At 33.9% G+C, this 22,361-nt stretch overlaps 1 protein-coding gene across 1 annotated transcript; it reads right to left on the reverse strand.

Annotated features, from left to right (window-relative positions):
- Positions 1-346: 346 nt before the first annotated feature.
- On the reverse strand, positions 347-20,666 carry LOC129228250 (uncharacterized). Its single transcript, XM_054862918.1, has 6 exons — positions 20,455-20,666; positions 15,486-15,538; positions 12,395-12,505; positions 7,148-7,195; positions 3,489-3,545; positions 347-541 (listed from the first exon to the last, which is right to left on the reverse strand). Exons 1-6 carry the CDS (start codon positions 20,600-20,602, stop codon positions 455-457), a joined length of 504 nt encoding a protein of 167 aa, XP_054718893.1. The 5' UTR covers positions 20,603-20,666; the 3' UTR covers positions 347-454.
- Between the last annotated feature and the right edge of the window lie 1,695 nt (positions 20,667-22,361).

Here is a 22,361-nt window from a genome sequence, read left to right on the forward strand (position 1 = left end):
CTCGTTAAGCATGGGGAGGGATCAGAAAAAAAAAAGAAAAATATAGAAGAAAGTTTCGTGATGGCCACAACATACTAGTTTGTTTTGTGTAAATTTCTCGCAACGCGCTCTATAGTATTTCGATAAATTAGGGAATATAAAAAATGCAAAAGAGTGAGACTTCAATATTTTAAATTTTCTACGAGTTCGTAAAGAAGAATCCTCTGCAAAAGTTAACGCATCTATTATTTTTTAAGTGATATTCAGCAAAAACAGTTAAAATTTTGCAATGATTGCAAATCTGTTGAACAGAAAAAAAAAAATATATATAATGAATCAAAATAATACGGTAGTTTATTATTTTCTGTTTTTTCCATAATTATTTTCAGATTTAATTGACACACAAATGCTTTGGATCAGAACAAAGAAACGCCGATGCCAACACCGCCATCCATGACCATCGCATAAAACGTTTTCATTTCAGCTTTCTTTTCTGAAGATCAACGAGATATCCGCACTTCTCTTTCTCAACATTCTCTTCAACAAGATCAAAGAGGCAACCCTGAAAAGAAAAACCAAAAACTTATACAGGGTGTCCTGAAGAAAACTGACTGTTTTCAGAAATTTATAACTGGTAAACGGTAAATGATCAAAAAATAATTCTTGCCAAAAATTCATATGGTGGGTCGTACATTTTTAACCCCCAAATTCCAAATTTTAGTTGAAAATTTTTCCAATAGATGACGCTGCAGATAGTAAGCCCGTATTTAAAATTTGAAAAAAAAAAGATGGAAAATTACATCATAATTTTTCGAAAAATGTTTTTAATGAACAAAAGTACGTAACAATATTTTCAAAATGGCAATCGTCGGCTGTAATCACATATCGCAATTGGAGGACAGATAAGTGAATTTCAATTCTTCTTTTTTGACTTACAGGCCTAAAATGTGAAGCGCCATCTATTGAAATGATTTTGAATAATAATTTGGAACTCTGAGGGAAAAAATATAGCTCCCACCAAAATGAATTTTCTCTAAGAATTTGTTTTTTTTTTAAATCATCAATCGTTCCCTTGTTATAAATGTTGGAAAACAATCTCCGTCTATTTCAGGACACCCTGTACTTCACGCGAGCGAAAGAACATTGTAAAAGCAATTCAGAAATGTTCCTGGAAAATAATGGGTAGCTAATGTGCCCAATTTCTGCCAGTAACATATTTAGCAGAAACCAGGAACGTTTTCCGCCATAATTCATAAACTTTCCTAAAATTATCCTGGAATATTTCTGAAGAATTCAGAAATGGTAACGATAAAAACCAGTCACGTCTCTGGAACAAACCAGGGACTGTCAGAAAAAAATAAAATGTTTATTAAATACAGACTTGACGCCTTCTTGATCCAACAGGGTAAGTGCCTAAAGCATCATTGCAGTCATAGTCAAAGCTAAGATAAAAACTGCATGTACCAATAATCTCATTTCCATAAAATTTTTGCATAATCACGTGATCAAGAACCTTGCATTTGATTCTCATTTAGAGCGTAATCAATGGGGTGGGGCCGTAATTTAACTGGAGGGGATAGACATGATAAATACGCTCAGTTCATCTTTAAACTGGTACTTAAAATACGTTGCACAATTATGAGAAATTTTTATTCGCGCAACATGTAGCAATTCTGGAAACTTTTTAACAAGAAATTAATCAAACCCTGTAAAATGCCGGAACGTTGCCCCGAAAGTAATCTGCGACTGCACGCAACATACCAAACAGCCCAGTTATCACATCCAGAGACTGCAGTTTTGTTCTTATAAGAACTCATTAGTCTAGATTAGCAAATAACCGAGCTGCAGACAGATGTCATCTCATTGAAGCTGAGAGTGCCAGCAAACTGGTGGACAAAGTAAATTTATCTTATCAGCGAGTTTCCACAGCACGGTGCGGTTCGACCTGTGAATTGAAGGCAAAGCTTGGGTACTTAACAGTTCAATTATGTCTTAGCCCTGGCTTGGGGGCGGTAACTTGCTGCTAATCTGTGATGTTTCGGAATTTTCTTATAGTGAACTAGCGTCATGTAAGCGGAATAAACTGTTGAGAAAACACACAAAGGCTCATGTAAATCTATGGATATATCACGTGTCGTTCAGAAACAAACGAGTCTAAAAGACCGACTCCTTAAAATGAACGGTGCCGTACGATCGCGTAAAAAATGGACTGCAGTTCTTTTGAAATATAATAGTTATTTTATAGTTTTATCTGTATTTAATTTCTTGAACTATATATTTATGTATTTCAACGACTTTTGATATTAGTGCTTTCGTTTTACTCATTCAAAATAGTTTTTGAGCAATCATGATTGCTTAAAGCAATTACGATTGCTCATTGTTTTCACTTGACAGTAGTTTACGTCTTTGATCATATTTTTCCATGCTTGTAATGTAAACTCCTCTGGTGCACTAGCCTGCACGAGCGAGCATGTTCCTCCTCCTTGGTGGTGGCGTTCCTGTCCTCTGTCAATGGGGGCCTTCACGAGCATGTTGTCGCCTGGCCGTGGCGTTCATGCTCCTCGCAGTCGAACAATTTATAAACGACTTTCTCGACTGTACACAATCCTTTTTACATAAAAACAGTATCCAACACACAACTTCCATCACGTAACATCCAGCATCCCTGGCATTAATTTGAATTTTGACGCCTTGAATTCAAAGTATAGTTACGATAAAAGCCATTAGTAGAAACCAAAAACTAAACGAGTACGGTAGTATCGCCCCGGACAGTGGAACCTAAGGCTTACAGCTAAGTGGTGGGGTGTGTGCGGAGAAAAGTAAGGTACTATCGCAGTTCGTGATTGCGAAAAACGTAATTTACATTCAAAATCTCAAAATTTAAACTATTTTTTGAGCAATCACATTGCTTATTTTTTTTCATTTGACTGTTTTTTGGCGTTCTTTGATTTTATTTTCCCCCCGCCTCCCTCTGCAGCACCACCGTCGACCGGCCTCACGATGCTGCTCCTCTCGCGAAAACCGTGTCCAGGTTGCGTCCATATCCTACTCACACACGCATGCAAACATACACCTACACACACACGCATGCAAACACACACCTACACACACACACACCTACACACAACTACACACACACACACATACCCACACACTCATGCCTGCACACGCACACGTGATTGCGAAAAACATAATTTGAATTCAAGATGACAAAATTCAAATTAATTAAATTTTTTTTGTTTTATTTTCAACTTTCAAAATGTTTTATGGGACGGTATTTAGTAATTTTTTTAAAGATTGAATTTTTTCATTTCTAGACCTCACGGTACATTAGTTTTTTTGATTATTATTATTTAATTTTTTTAATTGGACCTGAAACGTAAAGCAAAAACCAATCATAAACTATTGCACAAAAGTTATCACATGTTTCTTCCAATTTCTCTTTTTTCTCCTCTTCAAAGTTTTCAAACCACATTTTGTTTGTGACAGAAATATGTACTTCAACTTACCGCCATTTCTCGAATGTTTTCACACATATCTGATTCGGATTCTCCGTTGCAATTCATCTGCAATTAATAGAGAAGCTTTCATTTATTCCAAAGATTTTGAAAATGAAATGAAACTATGGGGTTAACAAGTATAGAAAACGAAACAGTGACAGTCATTCGTGTTTGAACTAGAATTCATGTTTTTATGTTGCATGCAACAAACATCTAAAGTATGTTTTAATTTACATAGTGCCTACGTTTTTCTTTGGAGTATTTGTTTGTTTAAGTATGAGTAAGTTACAAGGTGTCCTGAAATAGACTGACTGCTTTAAAAAATGTATAACAGAAAAACCGTTAATGATAAAAAAATAATTCTTGCGGAAAATTAATGTAATGGGCCGTAAGTTTTGTCTCCCAGAGTTCCAAATTTTAGTTCAAGAATTTTTCAATAGATGGCGCTGCACATCGTAAGACCGTTAATCAAAGAAAGGTAAAAAAATTACATCATAGTTTTTCGAAAAATGTTTTTAATAAACAAAATTACGCCACAATATTTTCAAAATTTCTACCGCCGGTTGCAGAATTGCGACTTGTGAATGTCGCAATGTGAGGAAAAATCGGTGTATTTCAATCCTTCTTTTTTGACTTAAAGCTTACTATCTGCAGCGCCATCTATTTAAAAAATTTTTAACTAAAGGGTCACCACATGAATGTTCCACAAGAATTTGTTTTTTTTTTATCATTAACCGTTTTCCTGTTATACATTTTTGAAATCAGTCAGTCTATTTCAGGACACCCTGAAAGTATGAGTAGTACAGCTAGAAACGGCACTCTGTAGTAGACCACTTTGGAGACGGACGTATCTGGAAAATGAGGATTTTGATATTTAACTCTAGCAATTCTTTGGAAGATAAATGATGCAAGCTAGTTGATCAAGTTTCCTCTAACACCAGCCTTTATAAACTTCTTGAAAAGCTTACTATACAAGAGTTTGTCATAAGCGTTTTGAAATCGACATATACAGCAAGGCTTGATTGTCTTCGATGAACACCATCCTAAATGCATCGAGAGAGGAAACCACTTGTTCTGTAGTAGGGGAATGTGGGGCAAAGTGAAATGGTTAAGATGACAGAGTTTTTAAAATGAACAAATGGGAAATTCGATTTCAAAATTACGGTACATAAAGAAAGAACATTGTATTTTATAATAAAACTTACATTTAAACATTCTTTTTTATTTTTGATAGTAAAATTGTGCCTTGGAAAAAAAGTGGAAATTTTTAACTTTGGTTTTTCCATGGGGCAAAGTGAATAATGAAATATTTTTTTCGACTAAAATATTTTTTATTCGATTGTGAAAACTATTTTTGAATAAAATAATGAGCAAATAAAATGATAATTTAATAAATGAGAAGATAATGAAGCAATAAACTAATAAATTAATTGATTTATTAATTAATACGTGAGAAGAAATGTATGAGTGAAAAAATTGTGAATGAGTAAGAAAATAAGTGAAAGAATGAATTAATAGGTGAATTATGAATTGAAGGAATGTAAATAAATAAGTTTATAAATAAATACGCAAGTGATTTAGTGAATGATTGAAATGAACTATTTCACTTTGCCCCGCATGCTCTTGACAAATTGTGAAAAATATTAAAAATACAAATAAGCTAAATATTTACTAAATAAATACTGCACCGAATATTAGAAGGTCCCAATTAATATTCAAATTGTTAACAACAAGAACTTTATCATTTGATAATATCAAAACAATTTTTAACTTACAACAAAATATTACAGTTTGAGTACCAGTTTTTGAAAATTGCTTGTATTATCATGTTCTTTGATTTTCAGAGGCACTTTTTTCTTGACTGGAATAGACTACATATGTTACTACGTAGTTAAAATATTTTAGGTAAATGGCACTAAAAGCGGAGTAAATATTTCACCATCACTTTGCCCCGCTATTTCACTTTGCCTTACATTCCCCTACTACCTTTTTCTTTTTTGGAGCAACTACGGCCAATGCTATGCGCGAATTGCAAGGAAGAGCCAAGTATATTTCTTGCCTGGCATTCCTGCCTTGTAAAGTTGCTGCGATCCAGTGACGTATTCGTTCTCTTTGGGATTGCAAAGTTACAGCTATCCGGTGCCTTATTCGTTCTTTTTGGGATTGCAAAGTTACAGCTATCCAGTGTCTTATTAGCTCTCTTTGGGATTGCAAAGTTAGAGCTATCCAGTGTCTTATTAGCTCTCTTTGGGATTGCAAAGTTATAGCTATCCAGTGTCTTATTAGCTCTCTTTGGGATTGCAAAGTTAGAGCTATCCAGTGTCTTATTAGCTCTCTTTGGGATTGCAAAGTTATAGCTATCCAGTGTCTTATTAGCTCTCTTTGGAATTGCAAAGTTACAGCTATCCAGTGTCTTATTAGCTCTCTTTGGGATTGCAAAGTTACAGCTATCCAGTGTCTTATTAGCTCTCTTTGGAATTGCAAAGTTACAGCTATCCAGTGTCTTATTCGCTCTCTTTCGAAACTTAGTTAATCTGAGTCGCCTGAGGTGGCCCATCATTTTGGGACTATTGCCACTATCTGGAGAGAAAAAATGCATGTATGCACTTGCGATCTTTTTATCATACTTAATTTATGTAGTAATACTGCCCAATCGCTGATTAAAATTTCGCCAGAGTTTGAATACCATCTTGACTGTCTTCGAGTTGCTGAGGACGCTCCCATTGAAATTAGCTGATGCTGGGGTTTTTGTTGTTTGTTGTAGTGTTTCCTAAAAACTTTATATCAATACATATCGGAAGAAGTTCTACTTTATTAGTTTTGTAAAACAACCTTAATAAAACGAGGAACGACTGCATGACTATACTCTATTTTTCATGAACTGGACAGTACAGATTTCATAGAGGATATTCCACACTGTAAAAACGATTCAGAAACGTTCCTGGAAAATACTGGGCAGCTGATGTGCCCAATTTCTGCCAGTAACATATCGTGAAAAGTCAGGAATTTTTTTCCGCTAAAATTCAGTAACCTTCCGGAAATTATCCTGGAAGATTCCTGAAAAATTCGGAAATCTTCCCGTTTAAAGCCAGTCGTGTCTCTGGAACTTTAGAGTAAACTTAGTAAGAATAACATAATAGCTTGGCACCTTCTTGATTTACCAAGAAAGTTTCAAAATCAGTAATGGAAACATGGCCAAAGCTACGGCAGAATTGCAAGAAAGTATCAAGAATTTTATTCTCCTGCAATTCTTGCAAAGTTTCGCAGTCCATGGACTTATTCGCTCCCTTAGAATGCTTAATCAGTCCGGACGGGCCATAATCGAACTGAAGCCGATACACGTTATAAATACGCTCAGTCGGAATTTTTTTACAGTGCAGATTACAAAAATACACAACAAAAATAACTTGATTTCCCCCCCCCTTTTTTTTAACAGTAAGAACCATGTAATACTTCATTAAGTATGCACTTGACACCATCATCAATCAACAGAGTTCTAGTAGACGTTCCAGTGTGACGTCATTGATAGAATGCAATAACTAATTTTCAACTCTACACGTAATGAAACACCGACTTGGAAGAAAATTAATCGATTAATTTTTTCGTAAATATTTTCATTTAAATTTTATTAAATTGCATATTTTAAATTAACATTTAATAATACTTACCATAAAATAATCGAAAGTTCTTTGCATTACGCTGCGAAATCCTTCTTTCTGCATCAAATATGAAAAAAAAAGTTTTATTAGAAATAAGAAAAATATATCACAATTCTATAACTCATATTTTTCATATAATCTGCTAAAAATTAAAATCGATAGATAATTACTCAGTCTGAATTAACGCAAAAAATAGTCGTAAAATTTGAAGTACAGTTGAACTCTCTTATAATCAGCCCTGATTTAACGAGAACCCGGATTAAGCGACAAAAACAGAAAGACTTGGTTGGTGCAATGTTTAATCTATGCCAGCATAACTCGCTTTTAACGAGCAAACCCAGCTTAAAGCGAGCAATATTTTTGTGATTCGAAAAATTTCTCTTGATTTCCAGCTCAGCTTGTTCTTTTCTGGTAAATTTGCTTTAACATTCCAATGTCAACCAAAGTTAGTGATAAATCATAAATCCTGAGCACAAGCGATGACGGCACTTTTTACTTCCTTTTACAAAAAAAAGGAGGTGTTGTAGTCGCGGTAAAATTTTCATTCAAATATGGACCTTAATTTCCATTTTGCTCACCCCCGAATGAGCATTGAGTTTTTTTTCGACCCGACTACACGTGCATATATACCTTAGACGCCCGAAATATCCATTTTGACGATTCCCAAGTTAACTACAACGAGTTTTCTCGTGGCGACTGTATGTACCTATGTATGTGCGTATGTACGTATGTGCGTATGTATGTCGCATAACTCAAGAACGGTATGTCCTAGAAAGTTGAAATTTGGTACGTAGACATTCTCGTGTTTCTAAAGGGGTCTTTTGTCTCTTTTTGAGGGGAAATCATTGTTAATTCCGATGTAAACTCAAGTGGTGTTATAATTTGGCTGACACTTGGCACTATATCGCCAGTCATTTGGTCACCAAGTTTTGTCGTCAACTTGGCGACAAATTTGGCGATTTTTTAAAAAAAAATTTGGTTTCAATTTGGCCACTGTTGGTGATATTTAGAGAGTAAACTATTGAATCACATTAAAATTGCCAATAATGGGGAAATTACATTAAATTGGAGTAAAAAGAAGCCATGTGATGCACACATCAGCTCGTTTTAATTTGTGGAGTAAAGAAACAGTTAAAACTATATATGTGTGTACACGTGTATTCCTCAAAAACAACGGAACAAGAAAGTTACATTTAGAGAGTTCAAAGCTTATTTCGTACTCCACAGTGAACAAAAAGACGAAAAAAAAGCAACTGTAATGAATTTTTGTGATTTTTTTCACGAACTCGCTTTTAACGAGCACTTGGGTATAACGAGCAAATATCACGGTCCGTTTGCGCTCGTTATAAGCAAGTTCGATTGTATTTTTGTGGGTATGTATGTCATTCAAACGGCGATTTGTTGCTTTTCAATATTTTTTTTTAATGTGTCGAGGACTTTTCGGACACTCCGTATTTTGTTCTTCCTCTTAGAGAAAATTGTCATTTTCCTCAAACATAGCATTTTTACGCTTTTATTAAAGTTACAATAGTGTTTGAAAGTAAACTTAATAATCAATATTTCTTTTACTTCAGATAATGTAGTACTAATATGAAATTGTGATAAGAGCCAGACAGTACCAAATTTACGAAAAGAGTATCTTTTCAGAGGGTTCTATTTGTGTTTAAAGGCTGAAATTAATTAAGCTGTTTAATGTATTAGGCTGCAGATATTATATTGTCCAAAACGCGAGCAAAACATTTACGACTAGAAAATCACACGTCAAGATATGACGAGTGAAATTTGCTTCTACATTTGAACGAAGTAATTGCCTGTTAGGTGATATTTTAATAGTTGACATCACTCCAGTGGATGAACCCCCAACTCCAGTATATAGCGTTCATTGTGTTGACCACTTTTTTGTTTCTTCATTTCCCTGAAATGAGTCTTACCAGTAGAACAGTTAAGTTACCGGATCCAGTTCAGCCTCGATACAATAAAGCCTTTCCCTGCATGTTAGACATTACCAAAACGTATTATGAAATGATCCTGCCGTGGCGTGAGTTTCATTGTTGATGACGTCAGGAGCGTTACTCGATCATTGTCTATTATTATATGAGGATGCGTCAGCGACGGAAAATTTCGTGCTTTATAAAAATTTAGAATTTTTTCTGACGGATTCAGTCTTTAAGAAACACCTAAAATCCACTTCAGAAAATGTACAATATTAAAATCTATTAATTACAAAATCATTTATGTTTGTGAAACTGTCAATAATAAAGAAACTAAAATAAGTAAATTCTGTATGATGTTTTATAGTGATGGCTGATGAAACTAATGACATTTCTCAAAAAGAAGATACAGTTACATCAATAGTTTGCCCAATTTTTCAATAACAATAATTTTATTCGTCAAGTGAAATTATCAAACAATAATGTCAACAGTAATAATAACAACAATTATTTTGTCAGATTTTTTTCGTTTTTTTTTCGTTTTTTTTTTTTTTTGTAAGAGTTTTGAAAATTTTCGGAGGGAACCTCCCCTTGCAAACGGCCCTGTGCGTAGTGATTATTATATACTATCAACCTTTAAACAACTGCTAGAACATTGAAGGTTGCTTTTTTTAAATCTGTATCCGTAATATTCTGTTTTGTTATGTTCGGTAAAAATAACTAACTTTAACAAAAACTGACAACTTTCAAATAACTGATTAAAATTAATGTATTATAGAGAGAAACAAAGTTATGTTCTTTGAAAAATTAATTGAAATTTGGTAAACTCGTTTGCATTGATCAGGAAACTTTGACCTTGAAAGTACCATTTTTAAATGAGATGGCGGTCATGCTGAGAAGGTTACAAGAAGTCACAGACAACTGAGACAGTGACATAGATTGGGGGGGTTAAAGCCTCATCCAAAGGCATTGGTTTAACATTATTGTAATACAGTAGTTTTGATGTGAGGGCTTTTTGAACTCCATCCAGAAGGTATGTTCAGGCAGCGCCTGTGCGTGTAGGTTTTTATATTTCTAACTAAATTGTACGCAAAATGGTTGAATATTGAAGTTTTTTTTTTTTTTAAATGTGTAACAGAAATATATATGTTTCTCTAAGTTAGGTAAAAATTGAAACCGCTAACAAAACCCAAAAGTTGTCAATAAATTATTTAAAGTTGATGTATTATAGTGAGTAGCTTCAGTTACTTCTTCTTAAAAAATCATTGGAATTTCATAAACCCGATTGCATCGAGCGGTAAACTTTGACCTTAAAAGAACCGATTTAAATGCAGTGGCGGGCTCTGAACTATTTTTCGCTAATATCTTGCATTCAGATTGTCATGAAATTTGGTAGCCTAGCTGCTTTTAGCCTTAAAAACTCAATCTTATATTATTAAAAACTGAGCGTATGTATCTAGTCCACCCGAACGCCAATGAATTGACCAGCGAACCAGGTACCGATGGATTCCTAATTTTCCCGTCTTTATGTTTGAGCATTTAACATAATCCTCCAATAATAATTAGCGGAGCTATCCATCAAAAACTATTAATTATGACACTCAGATTTCGACATAAAATCCATATTTTTCGAAGGCTTTCCTCCATTCAAACTACTATTCAGTACTTCATCTCAACTTTCGGTAACAATGCTTTTATTAAAATTTGTAGGGTAAAGAAAATCATTGAGAAAAAAGATCTGTTACCGTTTTATTTCTCGAATATGTACAAATAAAATTCTGACTTTTGTTTTGAGGTTTTTCCTGTAATTGGAGAACTTAAAATGTTTTTTTTTTGGTTATTTTTCCGCAAATCTACCGCAAAATTTTACTGATTTTTTTTTTTGTTCAAGCCTGATCGTTGAACACGCGTCACTTGACATAGTTTTTATTTTCGAGGTAGACCGTGCAAAGCCGGGCGACGCAGCTAGTTATGTATTAAAAAAAAGGGGTTCTCATTCGAAAATTCAGAGTTTGTGCTTGTTTACTTTGTACATGGGTACCTGATCAAAATTTAACCTAACGCATTTTTGAAGAAAACTTTAATCCAGTCGGATGACACCTTTCAAACTTTCCCAGTACGTATAATAGCCGAAGAATTAAGGGGTATTTCATTTTTTTCACCTTGAATGTATTCGCCCGTCCCATGTACTATGCATAAACGAGCTGATGTGTGCATCACATGACTTCCTTTTACTCCAATTTAATGTCATTTTCTCATCATTGGCAATTTTAATGTGATTCAATTGTTTACTCTCTAAATACCACTAACAGGAGCCGAATTGAAACCAAATCTAAAAATAAAAAAAAGGAAAAGAAAAAAAAAATTAATTTGAAATCAGAAATTTTGAATTCAAATTCTGTTTTTCGCAATCACGAACTGAGACAGGACCCTACTCATTGGAGTTATTGTTTCTAGAAACAGCTCCTGTCCCCCCCCCCAAGCCTGCCCCTCCTCCTGGGCGGTTACGTGTGCATAGTTGTGTGTGTGTGAGTGAGTAGGCTTGTGTGTGCGCGTAGATCTGTGTGTATGCACGTAGGCGTGTAAGTGTGTGAGCGAGCGTATGTGTAGGACATGGACGCCTCCTACCAGGAGAAGCGGAAAGCTCAGGCGGAGCAGCCGCGCCGCGCCGCCTGCAGAGGACGGCGGGCGGTGGTGCTGCAAAGGCTTCTGGTCCAAGCTGAAAAAGGCACGGACCTCAAAAACGGTCAAATGAGAACAATAAGCAATCGTGATTGCTCAAAAAAAACGATAAATTTGTTGCTAAGCTGTTGACAAAACTTGGCAACCAAAAGACTGGCGATGTGTATCACCGAGTGTCCGCCAAATTATAACACCACTTGAGTTTACATCGAAATTAACAATGATTCCCCCCCCCCAAAAAGGGGAAAAGACCCCTTTAGAAACACCCGAATGCAACCAAAAAAGGAGGCGCACAACTAGAACCCACTAGGATTCTACATATCAAATTTCAACCTCCTAGAACATTCCGTTCTTGAGTTATGCACATACATACGTACATACAGACGGCACGAGAAAATTCGTTGTACTTAACTCGGGAATCGTCATTATGGATATTTCGCGTGTCTATACGTTCTCAGGCACTTATCCACGTGTGGTCGAGTCGAAAAAAAACTCAATATTCATTCGGGGGTGAGTAAAATTGAAATTAAGGTCGATTTTTGAGTGAAATTTTTCGCGAATACAATACTTCCTTTTTTGTAAAAGGAAGAAAAAATGCCGAAAATAAATAAAATATCAAAGATAAATTTTCGTTAATACTAACTCTTAGGTTTTCGTCTGCTGCACAAAGTCTCTCATGATACTCATCAAGGTCGCTACTGGTTATGATGCCTTTTGACGCTTCTTTAATCCATTCAAACACTTCCTCTCTGCTCTGAAAAATATCAGTTCTTTATGCTTATGCAATTTTGAGTATGTAAATGTAAATCAAAAATTTAAGAATGGGGTCGCTTCCAAAATTTTAAAAGTATTTTTTTCTGAAAGCGCAGGCTTAAAAACGTAGGATCTGACCATTTTTTTTAAAAATAATTTGACTAAATTTAGTATTGTTAAAAATTACTTTAATCGGTTCGCGAACATTGTTTACGCTTCTGCCGATGACAAAAAAAAAAAAAAAAAAACACCAACATTGGTACATGAAAATCAGAAACGCAAATTAATGTTAATCGACATTCCCGGTGGAAATGGAAAAACTTAATAAGTTAAACCGTAAGCCAAATAACGATCAATAAGCTTTTTCGATGGTTTTTCATGGAACTGATTTTACTGAGGTGGAAAAACTGACCATTTCACATTTAATTGCTTTGAAAATCTCCTTCAAAGAGATCTGTATGTTCCACAAGAAAAAACGGGTAATTGGGAGAATCTTCAAGAGGGTATCACATAATGTAGGATGAAAGTTCAATGAGTCACTGTTAGGCTATTGAAGGCGTAAATGGAACCCTAAAAGATCACAAAAGTTCAGACAAAATTATGAGAGATGTCACCCTCGTATTTGACGTTGACTTTCGACATTATCTTCCTGTGGAGGGATGGGCCTGATGAACGCATGCAGATATACTTTATGTCTGATGAAAGTCGTCCCCTTTACAACCTCAGTATCTCAAGAACGACTTTAAGAGCCCGTTTAGGAGATGGTAGTAAGTATTAGTAGAGTATTTAATGACAAGTAAGTAAAAATACTGGAAAATGGTATCTTATTAAAATAGATGAGGTGAGAAATTCTCTCTGAATGATTTGATCCTCAATGTTTAACCTGAAACCAAAACAGTCAAAAAATTACATTGAATATGCGAGAGGGCTATAGTTTTTGCCACCAACGCTGTGCATCATCTAAAAAAATTCCTTAATTACCTTAACACCCCGGGACTTTTAAAATTAAAGGCAATATCCCAAACATTTTATTGCGTTACTTTAATTTGCCTAACTATGCAATGGGGGGAGCTCAACCACAATTAAAATCACTACGGAATGATATGATTTTGTTGTTCTAACATCACCTGCAGAAGATCAGTTGGCTCACATTCCTTGCATATGTATGGTCTTCGCATATCTCCTTTTTCAATTTAAGTGATTACAACTCCCAATAAAAAGTTCTTATGAACGTTACACATGATAAGATTGTATTGCTCAGTGGGAATTATGTGTTAGTCTCTGTTGATCAGGAAATGATGTAAATCAATTTGTTGCAAACCTCATAAAAACGAATCAAAAAATTTTGCTTACTATTAAATTCCAATTAAAAGTACCTGCAGAATATTTTTTAAAGATAGATCGCTTTTTAACCCGAACAAGGTCGGGACGGGCCGCTAGTTTTTATATACAGTGAAACTTTGACGTCTCGTCGTGGCAAGTGAAAAAAAAACATCGAGCTGTGGAAAGTTTCAATTACTCTAAAATTGTATAAATTCAAATTCCATTTTTTTTTCTTTTCTTTTTTTTTTGAAAACATGATACGTATTGCTTATTATTATTTTTTTTTCAACGGGATTATTTTTTATACTCTAATTCGACTTTGTACAATATTTTAATTTCAATATTAAGTATTACATATCAATTCACTCAGAGTCTGGAACAGTTTTCTGTTTAATATTTTATTTTATTTATTACCAGAATTTAGTACCGTGAATTTACAACCTTTTTTTATTATTAAACAGAAAATTTGAATACAGATAAATAAATACACATTTCCTCTACAGTTGGTTTTTCCTGAGAGCAAATGGTCTGTAGTGCTGTAAGAATTAGAAGTATTATCGGAGAGTTTGGCTTTTTTTATCATTTTCAAATTTCTGATCTGATTTTTCTTTTCCTCACTAATTTTGAGATGGATTCCGATGATATTCAGGCCCTTCGAGGTTTCCCTTTTTATTGGCGGGGAGATGGAGAATCATTTTCCCAAAACCCGTTATTTAGAGGAATCAGGGGGATTCATTGCCAACTTTTTCAGTTTTGGAAAATTAATGTATTTACATGTAAATGAGCGAGGCTTTTGCTGTTTTTTCAATGTAAAAACAATTCAGAAACGTTCCCGGAAAATAATGGGCGTCCAACGCTCCCAATTTCTACTAGTAACATTTCTTGCAAAAAACAGGAAAGTTTTTCACTAAATGTCAGAAACCTTTCTTATATCTAACTTATCCTTGAAACTTTCTGAAGAATTTAGAAATCTCCCCGGCTAAAGCCAGTCACGTCTCTGGAACCCTCAAGAAAATATTAGGTAGTTAATTAGAACCTTCCTGATTCATCGAGAAAGCTCCAGAAGCTCTAATGCAACCTCGCTAAGCTAAGACAGAATTGCAAGCAAGAACTTTCCGTGCCTGTCATAAGTTGCAGCTGTCCTATGACTTATTCGCTCTCATTATGAGGCTAATCATTCCGGACGGATCGGCTTTGAAAAAACGCCAATACGCTTCGTAAACACCTTCAGTTAAATTTTAAACTGGTGGCTAAAAATCTTTTTTACACCATTAAAAAGTCTGCCTTCGTACAGTTTGTAGAAATTCAGTAAACTTTTTTACAAAGTAATTTTAAGAGCAAAAAAAAAAAAAAAAAAAAAATGAAAATCAAAAACTTAAAATATTGTCTGGGAAGATGAATATCAATAAGGTTTTAAATAAGCAAAATTTACGCCAAATATATAATCTGATAACCAATATTTCTTTTTGCCTTTACACATATTATTACATAACAAATAAGAATTTAAATTTTCTAGTGGATGATTTTATTTTCTCTTTTTGTGTGGCAAATCGAGAAATGTCAGAAATGGATATATTGTGATGCTTCATTCTCATCTTACGGTTTTATTTATTATTATATATTATTTATAAATTCGTAACAAAAAATAAAGGAACTACCTCATCCTGAAGAACTTCTAAACAAGCCATGGCTCTTGTTTCTAATTCTTCTCCTAGGAAGAAAATAAAAATGGGATGCCTCAATATCTTAGTGAAATGGAAATAAAGAATAAGGATCACAGAGCTATTTCATTTTTGTCTAAATCTATTTCTATACAGTAAATAATCAATAGGTAAGCTCCCTTTAGTCATTTATGTACATAAAAATGGATTTATGTACGTGTGAATGTACAGGGTGTTCTAAAAATGACTGATACATTTGAAAAATGAATAAAAAACTAAACGGGCAGCGATAGAAATATTCCGCTTGTTGCATTATGCTTGGGGCAACGGTAAATTTTCAGAGAGACAAACTTCAATATTTAGTTACAATGTTCCTCAACAGATGGCGCTGCAGGTATTTTAAAAGGTATTTAAAAAAACGCAGTCTATAAGATTGCCAAAATGACCGGCATATTTGAAAAATCAATGCTGCCCGTTTAGATTTTACTGATTTTTCAAATAAACCGGTCATTTTGGCGATTTCAGACTGCGTTTTCTATTATACCTTTTAAAATACATGCAGCGCCATCTGTTGAGGAACATTGTAACTAAAATTGAAAGTTGGTCTCTCTGAAAATTTACCGTTGTCCTAAGCATAATGCAGCAAACGGTATATTTTAATCGCTGTCCGTTTAGTTTTAATTGATTTTTTAAATGTATGAGTCATTTTTGGAACACCCTGTATTTTCCTTACACAAATCTACAGTATAGGTTAAATATTTGCCAACTTTGTCACATACGTCCATTGGTGATCAGGAATTAATAATTGGGAGGAGGGAGTTTATAATTTTCCCACCGACTCCGCAGTCCCCGTAAAAACATTAGAGTTGTGAATTCGTTTAATTTTGAATGAGTCATATTTATCTTTAACTTGCGTTAATGTTAAATTTACAAGATATGGTATTTCGATTTTATGAATAAATTTTTCTATTTCTGTAGCCGAAAATTAATAATATATTCAGAATCTGCACACGTTTTAGGTGCCAAAATATAATGTTGTCATTTTCGTAAAAAATGTTTGACGTGTTCAATAATGCTGATAGGAAAGATAAATAAAAAAAAAATCTTTTCAATACAGTTGACTCTCTGTTTAACGACGCTCTATTTGACTTCTTTCTCTATTTAAAGGCGACTTTTCAAGGACCCGGATGCTCCACTTTAATTTTAGAAGCATTCTATTTGAATCGATTATTTCAGAAAGGGATTAAGTCCTACAAGAATCCATTCGACTTACGCCCTTTCTGAAATGATCGATTCATTTAAGGACGCATTCTACATAAGAAAAATTTTTTGTGGTCCCTTGAAAGTCGTTAAATAGAGAGCCAACTGTATGTTTCTCATCACGAGCTTTTTCCAACAAAGTTTGTTTGAAGCAAATCCGGGTAAGTTCGGGATTTAAATTGATCTTAGGTTCCCGCGTAGGTGCTAATGTTGAGTTTTTTGAACTGTTCAAAAATAAACGAAAAATGGCTCCAAAAATTGGTTTGAATCGAACAATCCACGTAAAACTTTTTAGGAAGTGTGTGGGGGGGGGGGGGCAGACTGATATAAGACCACTCATACAGGGGTTCTGAACTGATAGACCCAATTTTTCCATCTCAAAACCCTCCGTTCCAAAATTTAAAATGTTCACTATTGTTTTAATTATTTTATTTATTTTGTAATTTATGTTGTTTTTAGCCATATTTGCAAGATGCATTAAACGCTATTTCAGTATTTGTTTTTTACTTTAACATAAGTTTCCGAGAAAATAAGATAAAAACAGAATTTCCTCGAATTAGTGACGTCAACATTGGCATTTTTTCTCGTTTCCTCCTGTCCAAATGAACGAATGCTTGCCGATTAGACATTTAAGAGAAACGTTTCTGATGTCAAATACAGAAAGAAATAAACAATAACTAAGTTTTGACTTTTTTTTTTGTATTAATCATACATGTAAATACACATATTTCTTTCAAACTTCAGTTGTATGACCAAATATCTGTGGATGATGGAAAAAGTTTTTTAACATGTTTGAGTTGAGAGAAAAAAAAAAAAACTTTTATTTATTTTTTTAGTGTAGGATAGTGTAATTATGTAAATGTCGTCGAACATTTCCAGATCTTTGCTAGGTATCAACCCAAAATATTTCAAAAGTAAATTTGATGTTTCTAGTTAGGATTCAAATCAATCACTGCGGGTAACTTTGAGGCAAAACTTCTCTATTTTAAACTGCTCCATTCATATTTCAATAGGGTTCTTGCATTATATTTGCGGTATAAAACAGAAGATACGCTCCAAAACGTTTGTATAAACATCCAAAAATTGAGAAAAATAATTGTTAAATCAATTTAAAAGGATTTAGCTGTCATGCATTTAAGTTAAATTTGCGCCATATCAGACACGGTATGCAAAATAGTATGCAACGCAATAAAATTAAAAAAACTGAACCTATCTTTTAAGAAATTAAAATTTTTTTGTTAAAAAATAAGATTTTATTTCCTGATAATATATCATAAAATGTGTGCTTATTTTTACTGGGGGGGGGGGGGACGGTTTAACGGAATGAAAAAAAAATACCCAAAAAAAGAAAAAAAAAATACAAATACAAATGCCTGGTTCGTAAACATGTCAGTGAGTTTGGCTGATTATAAATCAACAAAACAAACCTTCTGCTAGATTGGTCAAAACTAAATACCGTATTACCCCGCATTATCCAGCATGCCGCAAAATTCGGGGGTCACCAGATTTTCAATAACACTTGCCTGGTCCTTTCCGGCAAGCCGGAAAACTCGAGGTTAGCAAAAAAAACTAATACTATAAAAAATATCTGTTCTCAGCATAAAACTGAATGTAAGTTCAAAACATATCTTATTAGTATTAATAAACAGTTTAATTTTGAAAAATATTTACTAACAATGTCATTTGTTGTTTCAACAAGAAAAATATTGCTTAATAACGAATAATTTAATAAAAATTAAATTAAAACTAAGTAAAGAAACATTTAAGCAGTAAGTTACCGCCCCTAAATCAGCGCTAAAGAATTTACCAGAGCTATTCAATAAGTAAAAATTAAAAACTTACCTTTCTAAAAGGAACCTAAAATAATTTACTTAAAAAAATTATGAGCAAATCGCAGTAACGATGATTGCTTCTGTGAATTGATTACTTTATTGGTATATAATTAAATTCATTAATAAGGATCTACCATAAATAACAAGCACATATTATGTGTAACACATTTTTTTTTTTTTTTTGAAAAAAAGGTTACTTTCGGGATTTATTTTTTTTCTCCTTACGGTGGTTTGCTTTCTGATTGGAACTGAGAGGGGAAATTTACTTTTGTTTTGTTGCAAAATAAACCTCGAATTATCCGGCATGCCGGAAAATTCGAATTTCCCGGCATGCTGGTAAACCCCGCTTTTTCCCGGCATGCCGGATAATGCGGAGTAATACGATATACAGCTAAAAAAATAAAATAAAACATAAATAACTGTTTAAAATATTACAGTTGCAGTCGAAAATACTTTTTTTAAGGGGTTACAGTACCTCAAAAATGATGAAACGATCGAAAAAAATTTTTATTGCTTATTTCAAAACAAAAAACTATTCTGAACACAGGGGAAAAGTTTCATTGCTTTAGTTAAAATATTTAAAAAGTTATGAGTGGTTTTAGGCCATGCTCCCTATGTGTTCATATGCAAAAGAAAAACTTCAAATTGCTTTTTCTCGATGATAGTTTTTTTGTGTTTTCATGTCATTAGAATCCCTAAGGATTTTTTTCTATTAAAGATACAGCTTTAAAGTAATACTTTTTGCAATCGGGATAACATATTTGACAAAACTGTGCATTGGATAAGCATTTTATAAATTACTCTAATGTTTAGAGCATATTAAACTTTTAAAACCCAAATTTAAAATCAAAAAAACTTTGATTTTTTACATAATTAATCACAGAAAATTTTCTAATGAAGCAAATGAATGCACAGATTTTTAGAGATGATTATAGTGTTCGTTTTGCAAAAAACGTTTTTTAAATTAGTGCAAAAATAAAAAAGCCTTAGAAATTTTAAAAAGTTGAAATTTTCCTCAATTTTTTGAATTTTCAAAACAAGTAGGCAATATTTTTAAATTTTGAAAATAAATTATTGATTACGAAATAAGTATGCATGTTATGGTTTCAAAGAAATATAAAATGTATATAAATTAAACGAAATTGCTTAAAAGGTACTGTGACCCCTTAACCCTTTCAGGGGGCGGTGGTTGCACTGTGAAACCACTAATTTATGATTTTTTTCCTCTCTCTTTTCCGAATTTTTTGAATCAAAATCGCTTGAGTCCTCTTCTTTGAAGTTCAATAAACAACATTGGATGGCAGAATAACAAAAAAAAAAAAAAAAATTTCGTAGGCTCAATTTCTTGTTCAAATCATCAAATTTTCAATTTTTCGTTTACCCCAAAAATTGGAATTTTTTTCAGATTTTAAAATTTTTAATTAGCGCTAAAAGAGTGAATCATTTTTCTTCTTTTTTCCTGAAGTAGTCAATCATATTGTTCGAAAAGATTCAAATTCATTTTTACATGCATAAACATGTTTTTGTCCTTCCCCAGGTGGGGGGTATAAATAAATGGGGACACCACCCCCAGTGAAAAAAATTCTGAAAAAAAAATTTTAACTGAAAAATCTATGTCTAGATGATCAAATAAACCCATTTGTGGTGTTTTTTTCTTAACATTTCTCAAAAATTAATGACGCGCCCCTGAAAGGGTTAATGAGAGATTCAGCCTTTTTAGAAAGCTGTAGTTAAGCGTCGTTCTTTTCGAATCTTAGAAAACTCATTGAAGCAATATTTTAAGACTCTCTTTCAGAAATCTAAGCAGTTCGTGCATACTAAAACTACAAACTGATCTTAATGATTTTCCTTAAATTTTCTCTTCATTTACTTACCTAATTCACAATTAAGATCACGGTAGCACGGATAATAGTCTCTTTCTCTGTCTGCTGAAGAAGCTGCGGACAAAACCATAAAATTCGATTTCTGACGATTGATATCACTCGTGAAAAGTAAAATGAAAAGCAATGCCCTAGTCAACATGCTTTAACCTTTACCCGTTTCAAAGCGTAAGAAACAGAACTCTTGCGATCACGCCGGTTACAACGCTTTAATATTAAATTATTGAGTTTTAACATTAAATGAAGCTCAATCATTACTTTATATGGCGATTAAACACGAAAAGTAACGAATACGTTTGTTCAGCAAACAAAAGGAAAATTGCTAAAGCTTATACATTGAAACAGAAGAGAAGCAGGAAACATTTTACTGAAAACATGCGTTTTCATAACTCGTACCCCGGACTGATTAAACCACACGCAACCTGAATCTTCTATTTCATATAGTTTTTTTTTTTGTTGAATGGCTATTTGTATAACAATAGCTATACTTCTCCTCCCCTTATTGTAAAATGGTTCAGTGGGTAGACACTTGCCACATCAAATTCAAAAATCGACAAACACTTATTGAAGGTTAAAAAAAACATTTTAATTAAGAACTGTTAGTTGAAACGTATATACAGTGCACATAAGTAATTTATATCGAAAATAGGGAACATGAGTCTCATCAAAAGGGGTGACTTTCGTCGCATGGAAATTTCTACATTCATCGAAGGTGATTCAGTGGCGACTGACCGCTTGATTCGAGTTCATGCTAGGAAGCGTTGAATGGCTGCTGCCATTCCAAATCAAATAGTTTTCCACACCCTTGTCATTTAGTGCTCAATGGTTCAGAAAGGAGTAATCGGGAAACTTTTAAATGGGATCCGGACAGAAGGTCCAAAACCAAAAGGTCCACGGGTAGAAATTTCCACTTCCAGAAGGTTCAACGGGCAGAAGACCCGAGGGAAAAAAGGTCCGGCGGACATACGTCCAGTGGACATAAGATCCAGTGGACATATGGTCCGACAGAAAAGCGATCCCCGGACGTAAGGCTCACATTTTTGTACAGCAGGGACGTAAGGTCCAGTTTTCTGAGCAGGTTAGACGTAAGGTCCGGATTTTAAAGTTCTATCCGTTGTCTCAAACAAAGTTTGCAAATTATTTGTGTAATACGTGGTACAGAATTGCCACCTTAATACGATTTTTTCATGTAGAATGTGTCTGTATGTATCCCCCCCCCCTCTCCATTGGCGGGATGGGAAGATAATTTAAGTATTTTTCCCAGTATCAACTATCTGAACTATCAGATTTTTGTTTCTTTGTGGGGAAGAAATGATAAGTTTTGATCAGTGTAATGGGTGGTACGTGTGGTAGTGTAAGCACTTGCAAAGAAGATCATTATGAAGGACTAACGACAACTCAAAGAAGGAGGAGCTTTGAAACATCTGACATAATTTTCAGGGTTAGACAGCCTGTTTATGAATCAATCGCAAAGCACCATGTGCAAAGTCACGTCATACAGCTTTGCAGCTGTTTTCCATTAATGCTAATTACGTTTTCTACTCTGTCGCTACCAAAAGGGAAATCCTTCTGTTTAGTTGAGGCAAACCTATCCAGGCAATATTGTGAAAATCACTGCACTACGACGCTATCAGATTAGATTTGCTATTGTTAGCAAAGAGCTTGGCACTGTTGCACTTAAATAAGTATACGAGAGAGACAGAAAATAGCGAAGCCAAAAGTTTCGATGACTGAGACGATTTTTTAATTATCGAAATACACTGTTTTTAAGTTAGTGTGAATATATTTTGGTTTTTCTTTCGACAGTAACAAATCTTTCAAAAAACAGGATCGTTTTCTGCTTAAAGTTTGTAACCTTCCTGAAATTATCATTGATTCTTTCCAAATAATACATAAATTTC

The sequence above is a fragment of the Uloborus diversus genome, chromosome 8, assembly GCF_026930045.1.
Source record: "Uloborus diversus isolate 005 chromosome 8, Udiv.v.3.1, whole genome shotgun sequence".
NCBI lineage: Eukaryota > Metazoa > Arthropoda > Arachnida > Araneae > Uloboridae > Uloborus > Uloborus diversus.